Here is a 10,149-nt window from a genome sequence, read left to right on the forward strand (position 1 = left end):
ACATGACACAAACATAGGTTGCCAATGAGACGCAACAAAGAAAAGGACAAGGTATTTTCCGTGAAGGCAGGGTAGTCTTAATGCCATGAGGTTCTGATGAAATCTTGTCTGTGAGATGGAGAACAATTCCAGTCATTCCCCTTCAAGAAAGCAGATTGCAAACTGGAGCAAGCACTGGGAAGGGCTACGAGAACATTCAGGCTGGGTGAGAGGGAATACAATAGCCTGGCCACCTTTGCATCAAGCAGGGTTTCCAGCCTAATCTTGAAAAAAATGCTGAACTGTATCTCCAAGAACTAATTCTGCTGTTTTTCCCACAGTACATCATTCTGATGACTATCACTTTTGCATTTGAAATGGCTTCTAGCATCACAGCAGCGACTCACCAAGACTCAGTGAGTATTTCTTTCCTCATGTATTCTTTTAATTTTGCTGAGAAACACAAGTTCTAGGGCACACAGTCAACCTGTTCAGCACAGTAAATATGATAATACAGTGTAAACTCACAGGACTACTGCTGAGCAGAAGACAACCCCACAAGGAAAAACTCCAACATCATTATTCTAATCAAAGAAATAGCTTTGTTGTTTCGAACATAGTTTTGTTGTTTTTAACATTTTAAAATGTTTAACACCTTGTGGTTAAGGAAATAATAGTGTGGGTTAGTTGAATCATCAATACAGTGTTTAGTCTTTCAGCTACTGACTGATTGATCTATCATACACAGAGAAGAAAATCTTCAGCGTTGCCCCAGGCAGTGTTACTAATGAGGGAAAGATTACATGGATTATTGGAGATACTGTGGGGAGGGAAATTATTTGTGGTGCTTTAGTTCCAACATACCAAATGCAATCCATAGCTTCTGCACAGCTCTTGTGATATACATCTAGTAGTGCCTGCTTGAGGTCTTCATCTTTGCTGCTCCTGCTCCTCAAAGCCTGCTCTTTATTCTCATGTGTAAAACCAGAGGAGAAGCAACATTCCTGTTCTCCAGCAGGACTCTGAAACAAGAAAACAAACCCTCCCCAAATAACCCTGGATTTGCTTTACATGGCCACTTATTTACATAGTTTCTGCATTTTTCTCTGTTTTTTTTTTTTCCTGTAGCTGACTCCAAATGTCTTCCTGAAGCAAATGCTGGAGAGATATCAGAAGTCAGATCCAAACAATAACAGTGACAATGAGGTCACAAAGACATGGGATGAACTCATGCGTCAGGTAACAACACTGAAAAGTCACTAATTACTAAATGCTCTGCAAGTCTGGAATTTCAAGTCCTCCTCGGAGCTGCTGGATGATAAAGAGGATGGCATCTGCCTTGAACCTTAAAGTTCTGGCACACTCCCTGTTTAGCTTGTTTATCAGACGGCAGGCTGTCAAAGGCAGGCACTTCAAAAGTCTCCCCCATAAATCTGTGATTAATGCCTAACCGGTGTGCTGACATGTGCAGGGCTGTGACCTGGGCTCACAGAGACCCTTCCCTTCTGTGTCCCTGCAGAGCCACTGCTGTGGGGTGAATGGCCCCTCCGACTGGCAGGAGTACACGTCTGCCTTCCGCGACACGCACAGCGACGCCGACTACCCCTGGCCACGGGCGTGCTGCGTGCTGGATGCTAAAGGGCTCCCTGTCAACCTTGATGGCTGCAAACTTGGAGTGTCTGGCTACTATAACAGCAATGTAAGATCATCTCCGTTTTTTCCAGTTAGCATATATTAGTGCCTGGCTGGAAGGGAAAGAAACCTTTCTCCTTGACTGCAAGCTACAGGTGTTCAGAAGCTTTCTGGAGGAGAAGAAATGCCTGTAGAGTCCTGGCCATGTTGCTGAACAGGACAGGAATTTTTTTTAGGATAAAGTCTTTCCTGATGGAGAGAGAAATTTCCCAAGCCACTAGTAAGAAGTGACATCTCTAACATGTAGATGGACAGTAGCTAAATCAAACTTAGCCCAAAGATGAGAGTATACAATATGAGTAGGCAAATCAGCAGTTCTCCTCCTCAAGGAATGACTTTTCAGTAGACCATCATGTCCTATTCACTAGGCTGCTGGGTCATGAGCATCAGCTTCTGCACTAGCTTGCATTTCTAGAAGGCATTCAAGCTTCCAAATTTTCTTGACGCTTCTTGATTCTGGAGGTCAATTCTGTGTCAACTGTGTTTGGTTATCTAAGTGTACTTGGCAAGTGATGGCACAGCAAGTTGCCCTTGAAGTGTTTGAGGTGGGTCTGCTTTGTATTTGGAGCCAGAAACAGGTGGGTTATCTGCAAGTTGTCAATAGGCAGTGTAGCTCTAGCTTGGTGTTTTGAGACCCTCTGAGCTACCTAAATTGCAGCAGGAGAGGAGCATGCCACCATGCCACCTCAGTCTCTCTCGGGGGTGGATAAGTTTGTCACCTTGCAGCGCAGGCTCATTGCTGGTGTTAAGTCATTCCCGGTTGTCTTTCAGGGTTGTTACGATGCTATTTCTGGGCCGGTGAATGCACATGCCTGGGGTGTTGCCTGGTTTGGCTTTGCCATCCTCTGCTGGACTGTAAGTACTTAATATTTGCTTTTATTTCCTCTTCTCTTCTCCTGCTATTCCACACCCAGTTGGGTGGAGGTGGATGACAGGACTGACACATTTAAAATGTCCATAGATTATCGTCATTCATTCATCACAAATCTGCCTGTAGCCTGCTCCACTAAGGGCTACATTTACAAGTTCCCCTTCATTCTGGCTTCCAGAGATGGGGAATTAGATGGCTTTCCAGCTTGCCGTGGCCTGCAGCAACCTGCTGCCATCTCAGCAATACAACACAGCAAACACAGCTTGCAGATGCTTCTTTGTGAAGGGTATTGGATCATCAAGATAGATAATTGAGCTTGTAGTTCGAAGATTTTGCATGAATGTATTCAGTACTCGGGCTTCAGCAGCTTCATGACAATCCCCAGTGAGCAGAGTGATAGCCAACTAGTTACAGCTGCATGTATCTTCTTTCTTTACTGTGTAGCTCCTGTGCAGAGAAAAAACTTTAAGATCCTTTGCCTGAACAGGCTTTGATTTTCAAGAATTTCTGTTACTCTCTCCTACCAGTAGGACTAAATGGGGCTGGGGGAGGGGTGGAGAGCAGGAAATGGGGGTCAGAGAAACTTAATAGTGTTGTCATTTCAGTTCTGCGTCCTCCTTGGCACCATGTTCTACTGGAGTGCAATTGAATACTGAAGGCCTGGTGTCCTCAGTGCTGTCCTGAAGAGCCATGTGAAACTGCATTTGTTTGTCTCCTGCTCCATTCTCCTCGGGCCATGGAGGATTTGAAGTTTTCCCACTACCTCTCCCATATATACTTTTGCCCCTCCAAAAACTTGACATAAAGAACTGATGACTGCAGGAAAGTATCTTCTTGTCCTGCTTTGCCCCTTGTTGTGCAGCCTTAATGCCTCCTGCCTGAAGCACAATCCTTCTTTCACTGTGCAAGAAATCCTGGAGCATAAGATGAGGGGAAGAAAGTGATCTGCTTTGTTCTCTGATGACATCAGAAAAGAAAATGTCCATTTACACTTGGTCCAGAAAAATGTCGCTCTAAAATTAGTTTGAATGTAAATTATAACACTCCAGCAAGGGCTATGGGAGAAAAACTGTAACCTCTTGTGACCAATAAGGACAGATGCTGCAAGGGAAAAGACTGCACATCTCTCTGTTATATTCTACTGATCAACTTCTCCTGCTGGTCTCTGTCACCCTTGCCTCAGAATAAGGCAAATTCTCTGAGCATTTAAGTGTGTCAGCAATAAAAACATGTCACAGATAGACACTCTGTTGCTAGTCAAGCCCAATAAAAGGCTAGCTCGCTCCTCAGCAGTATGCTGCCTGTATGCAAGCCTACCTCCTGCCACTGATGAAACTACTGCATGTGCTCCTACCTTCAGAAGTGCCAGTCCAGGAAAAGCTCCACCTGCTAACAAGGAACTCCTCCAAAAAAAGCTGTTCTCTACTTGGCACAAGATTTCATACATCTACGGGCTAGGATTTGTGCAGAACACAGGGGGTTCTGTGCTGTAGTTGCCTTTGCAAATGTGGCTGTTCCATGCTCCTGGTTTATTGTGCTTCTTGCTTTCGCTACCTGTGTGTAAATGGTCACACTCCCTGTGTCATTCCCCTTCCACATCCCTGGATCAGGTAGGACAAATGGCAAATAATGGCAGTGAATAACTCTTGCGAAAAAATGCAAGCAAGGAGCTAACTGAACCAAACCCAGTCCTTGCACCAGCGCTTGCAGTTTCCACTCAGTTCAATAAAGGCTGTTTACTTTGGCCCAGACTGAGCTGGTGTCTTTCCTAGTGAATGCTTCAGTAGTTAATGTATTGTGAGAAATATGCTCCTCTGTAGAATGTGTTTTAAGGTGAAGCCTCTTCCGTAGATGTACTGGTTCATGTCCTGATGCTTGCCATCTGCCTTGATTCTTTGTTTTTGTATATTCACCAAAATACTAATTAAAAAGAAGTGGAAGTGAATTTTTTCTCTCGTTGAAGATTGTGTCTTTGGGAAGGGAAAACAATGAAGGTCTGTGTCTGGGACATGTGGGGCAGGACAATGACAGGCTGTAATATCCTGTAACAGAGATCTTGCTAAAGCACCAAGATGCAGCGTGCTACAGAAACTCAGCAGCCAAATAGTTCCTTGCCAGAGTGCTGAGGAAGAGGAGGAGGCAGATATAAGGGTGAAGAGATGAGGAAAAAAGTTTGGGTCCCTGCAACACAGAAGGAGTTTACTGTATGACTGTGCCTTCAGAACTGTCAATCCTCACGGATCAGCCACTCCCCTGTTCAGTGGTGTGGTAACTGTCTTGGAGACCGTGGACTGAGAAATTCCACAAGGAAATTAGTCTTCAGCACTTCTGTTGTGAGACTTGAGTCATGGATTGACCATGCAGACCATTTATGTCAGTGGTTAAGGTTTGGTTTTCAAGGGGGTGAGGGAGAGGTTTGGTGGTAGTGGTGCCTTAGGTTTTAGCTTTTATATTTTTCAGATTCTGTACTGCTTTAGTGTGTAGTTCTGACCTTCATATTAAGGGATGGTAAGCTCTCTTCACAGAAGAGCTGGACAAAACAATTCCTTTTCTAGCTTGGGACCAAGGACAACCAACCCAAATTTCAAGCCCAAGAGCATAAACAATGTGGACTGAAGAAAGAAAAACAACGATGGGACTTCATACCTAAAGCTGTAAGTGGACAATTAACTCCAATATGCAAATGGACCAGACCTTATAAAAGTCAGAGACCTTATGACCATTAATCCATTTTTGTGATCATTTTGGTTCATCTTGGGTGTAGGCCTGGCTGGGTTCTTGTACTGCCCAAGTGCATCCATTGAGGCCTTTTAATAAATGCCTACTTTATTCTTTAACTCCATCTAGCCTCTGTTCTAGGTCAGCCTTCACAAGGCATCAGTAGGGTTGGATGTTTTTATGTTTATGCTGCTGAGAACTACAGAAATACCTAAATGTAAAGAAATCTAAAGAGAATCAGCATCTGCCAAAGTTAGGGAGAAATGGCAAAGACTAGGTTCTCTGCTACTGGCCAGAAACTGCAAATTCCTGCCAAGTGCAACAGCAGAGAGGAGAAAAATGGAGCAGGAAGGACACAGCAGGCACAGAGACTCTGTCCTTGCTCTGCCAAACGCCTCCAATAACTCTTGGTCATGGATAGCTGCCCTCCTGCATAAGGGCCTCTTGCCTGAGGTTTTTCTGAAACTCAAACAGCTCTGCAAAGGGGTGAAACAACTGGCTGTGAGACTTTCTAGAGGCTAGCAAGGCCTTCTGAATATGGATGTCACTGGACATTCTGCCTGGAGAAAACTGTAGGAACACAGAAGCAGGTAAGATCAAATATTATTTTCCTCCTCTGGTCTTTTGCTTCTGACCTTACTGCTCCATCTGAGTGTGGTGTGATTAAAGCACCACATTTAATGTAGAGGAAAATGCTGCAGGATTTTGAAGGAGAAGAGAAGCTGGCAATACTTTAAATAGACTAATGCAGTATTAACTGCTCCAACCAGTTGCAAATGATACCACTGACCTATTACATAAATGGCAGCTCAAGTCAATTCAGTTTGGGTTCTTCAAATTTGCTTTCTGCTTCTTAAGCCTTTCCCTCCCATTGCACTTAATGATTTGTGTACTAAAAAAAAAATAAAAGCTGTGACCAAGTAAACCAGGCAATGCTGGATCTGTGCAGAAGTTCCAAACATGCCACAGTGCATCCAGAAAAACTCAGGTTTATCTGCCTGAACTAAGGGGGAAGGAGAGGATTGGACTGATGACAGAATGATGCTGATCAGGGTTATGAAAAAGCCTGCTGAAAAATCAGAAAAATCTGTGCTTCTGAAGGTTAATTCCAGCCTCTGAAATTACCTGAGGCGCCAGGGAAAGGGTGAGGAAGGGATGGAGTCTGTGACAGGAATGGTGGTGACCAGGCTTAGGTGTCAGCTGAGACTTGTAAAAAAACCCTGGTCATTCTCAGCTGTTTGGATTGCTTCCTGAAGGCATGGATATGTGTGGGCTTCAGAGCAGGCAGTATGCATGTGTGCATGAGAACTGCTGCACTAAGGCATCCTGCTAACACAGGATGAAGAAAAAAATGCTGCTGGTGAAAGTTATTTGGTTTGTTTGCAGATTTGCTCTGTGTATTTATTCTCTACACATATGAATATTCACAGTTCTCTCATGGCAATAAAAGCACACTTCAATTCTCTCATGGAGCTACCAAATGTATTTTTAGGTTATTAGCTTACTGCAATACTCCCAGCTCTGAGAAATCAATAGTCTTTCTGAGAAGCACCCTCTGTTCATAGCTGATGGAGTGCTGTGTCCTCCAATCCAAAAAGAATCCCACATGCTGCCCTCCAACACACACAGAAATGTAACCTGGTGTTTTTCACCCTGCTGAATGTTTGTTGCTGGCAGTACTGAAGGTGTCTGTTCCTTCAGGCAATGGGGCATTGTGGGGCTGCCTTTGGGTATTTTGTGCCTCAACCCCCATTTTTCCAAGAAGTTTTCCTTTCCCCTACTTCTTCTGCATGAGACCTCTTTGCACAGACCCTTTCAGGCCCTGTTTTTCTTTACCTTGCTGGTTCATGTATGACATAAAATGGCCATTATGTGCCATACTTACATCTGGCTACCCACCTCACTGGGAAAACTAGGAACCAGCTGACAGTGGTCTATATCTTCTGACCTGGGTGATTTATTCCCTTTCCTGCTCACTGCCCTGGCATCTTAGTTTTTCACATTCCTTACAACAGGGACTCATGCCAAGCAAATGTTTATTGGGACCAATGACCTAAAACTAGCTCCTAAATGAATCTTCCTCCTCCCAACCCTTGGCAGCCCTGCTCTCTTTGGCAACTGGGGAAATCCCCTGCAATGTGTGGTATGCTGGGAACCTCCTGCAAGAGCTCTCCCTGCCATCTCAGGCATCTTTAGGAGATCCTGCTTTGGGAGGAGTGGATTGTGACTGCTGAGGGTTGATCTTCAACAGGAAAAAAGGCGAGGGTGTTTCTGACTTGCTTCTGAGGTGAAATTACATCACAGGCAAGGTCATGTGCAGTTCTTGCATGATCACCAGTTGAGATAAACCCTGCAAGAGAGACAAGGGATGAGCAGTGAGCTGCTCTGTGTACCCAGGGCTGCTGCTAACTGTGAGTCAATGCAGGACTTCTCTGCTTTTCCCAAAGCAATGCTCACTTTTAGCAGGGTACTGTGGCTGGCACAGAGGCTGGAGACTGTCACCCTGTAAATAACCAGCCTAGTCCTTTTATACTCTCTGACCCTTGATATTTAAAATAAATTATCTCACAGTGAAAAAAGAAAAAAAAGTAAAGCAGTTTGTGAGCACTATTTTTTCTGATTTCTTCTTCCTGATCCCTGTGAAGGAAGAAGAAAATATTACTTTATATTCTTCAGACTGGTTCAGCTTAATCTCACGGCTGTTGGGTGTTGGGTTTTTTTTTTTACTTTTTGGGTTTTACTTATCAAGAAACTTCATCTGTTGAATAATCATCATGTGTGTTATTCTCCTTTCTCCAGTTCTGGTTGTTCCCATGTTTGTGTGCCTTTTGGTTCTTTCTTAAGCAGCTACAAAGTTTTTTTCTGAAATCATTTCCTCTCACTGAATTCAAATAATTCCTGGTCTTTTCAGATAAGGAATTTAAATGACAGAGAAATGTACCCTCTGCAGCAGATGTGCTATGGAAAGAACAGGTCCCATTTTAAGATGGATCTGGACCCAAATTGCAAACATAATTTCTAGGAGCTGTCTAGGTTTGCAAAGTGTAGCTCATCTCACACTGCAGTTTGCTAAAAAGACACACAAAAATATGTTTAATTATGGAGTGAGGCAAACATTCAAGTTTTAACACTCAGACTGTGTTTAACTTCTAAGGGCATCAGGACTCGGGCACATCTGAGCTTTGCAGACCCCATTCATTTCTAATCTTCAACACTGAAACTGTTCATCCTTTACCCTTGTGGTGAGGCACGTTCTTTGAATAATTTACCCTGTCCAGATGGAAAATGAACTCAGAAATCTGAGTTCATTTCTCTATCTTGGCTGTTATGATTCTGTTCTTTTTGTTGGTGGTGGTGCCTTGTGCCAGTCTCCCTTCCCTTCCCTTCCCTGCACTGCCTGCCTCCCCTTTGCTGCCAGCTGAGCTTTAGCCCCATCCAGTGGGATTCCCATGGGATTCCAGTGGGATGTCCTGCTGCCCAGAGCTGCTGGACTCCTGTGCTGCAGTGGGGATGTACGAGACACCAGTGTCAAATGCTCCTTGGTGCTGGCTAAGGTTGATCCCTGGTTGACAGCCAGGTTGGGAACTTGCTTAATCCTGGTTTTGGCTTAGCTGAAAGTATCCAGAATGTTGTAGCTGTGGCTTCCAATACAACCTACACAGGGTATTGCCCTGAGTCAGGCAGGCAAAAGAAACTGGCTGAAAGGGTTCAAGCACTGCCATGTGTTTAAGCACCCTGATTTAGGGCACAGTGCCAGTGCAGCAGGAGCAGGTCTACAGTGTCCCTTTGGCCTAGTTTTTGTAACCATGGGAATGCTGTGGGGCAGTCTGAGGTTCTCCCTTTGCCTTATGGCCAAGTCACTGCGAGATTCTGTGGCACAAAGAATGGGAAAATACCGGTTCTCATACAGCACTCATAATTGGCTCTGGCTAACAACAATTCCAGAGTTCAACAAACATGGTTTTCTCTCTCAATTTGTATGCCAGTTGCCATGGTAAGCAGGAAGCACAACCCAGGCATTTTCCTAAAGGGAAACTGAAGTCATGAAGGAGGTAGGAAAGGGAGTCAAGCCCTGAGTTCAGCTGCTGAGTAGGAAAAAAAATATTTCATTTAACCTGATGATTCATCTGCCTTTTAGGGAGAACAGTGATCAAGCTGCACTGCAGACACATCCACTGAGGCTAAAAGCACAAAACACTCCTTTTTTTTCCCCTCTCTTTGATCCCAGGATGGAATAAGGGACACATAATACCAAAATTCACTTCCATGCTACAGCTCAGAGATTGGCTCAATGAGAGCCAAGGAACTAAATTAATAATTTGTTTAAGTTCTTGCTTGTCCTTTACAAATCAACAGAAGTGCATATGTGATGCACCAGCAGCCTTCATAGTAACTTCTCCTGTTCCAGCCTGGCTTCTGCTGCACAAGAACTGGGATCACAAAGTTTTTTCATGCTCTACCCTGCACTGCTCTGCAATATCACAGGCAAGGCAGAATTCTGCAGGAGATGTGCTAAATATGAGGACATGGTTGCACATCACTGAAACTTCAGCCTAGTAGAACTAGCAATGGTAAGAGCAAAGATTATTTTACCCTTGAAAATATTAAAGCATTTCGGATAACAGCAATTCTACAGAAATCTCCAAGCCCTCACTTCATTTTCAGAGCTGCAGAGCAACTGCAACTCCCACAACGTCCAGTCAGAAAAGTGTGTGGTCAGGGCCTAACCTTCAGTCCCCACCATCAAAGCCCACACAAACACAGATCAGTGCCCTGGCCACTCACAGAACAAAAGAGGGGCTCAAACTCTGTGTCAGAGGACGACAAAAGCATTTGCGCTGTATTCATAAACCAAATTCAGAAAAAAATGAAATGTTCCACAACATCAC

General features: G+C 44.2%; 1 protein-coding gene across 1 annotated transcript in view; it reads left to right on the forward strand.

The window, feature by feature from the left end:
- The window catches only part of UPK1B (uroplakin 1B), an 11,638-nt gene extending 7,187 nt beyond the window's left edge, over positions 1 to 4,451 (forward strand). The window contains exons 4-8 of the mRNA XM_005420556.2: positions 321 to 395; positions 1,108 to 1,218; positions 1,499 to 1,678; positions 2,443 to 2,526; positions 3,148 to 4,451. Coding sequence (XP_005420613.1) covers positions 321 to 395; positions 1,108 to 1,218; positions 1,499 to 1,678; positions 2,443 to 2,526; positions 3,148 to 3,198 — 501 coding nt within the window. The 3' untranslated portion in view covers positions 3,199 to 4,451. The remainder of the gene's footprint in view (positions 1 to 320; positions 396 to 1,107; positions 1,219 to 1,498; positions 1,679 to 2,442; positions 2,527 to 3,147) is intronic.
- The last annotated feature ends 5,698 nt before the right edge of the window (positions 4,452 to 10,149 follow it).

Source organism: Geospiza fortis, unplaced genomic scaffold, assembly GCF_000277835.1.
Source record: "Geospiza fortis unplaced genomic scaffold, GeoFor_1.0 scaffold1, whole genome shotgun sequence".
NCBI lineage: Eukaryota > Metazoa > Chordata > Aves > Passeriformes > Thraupidae > Geospiza > Geospiza fortis.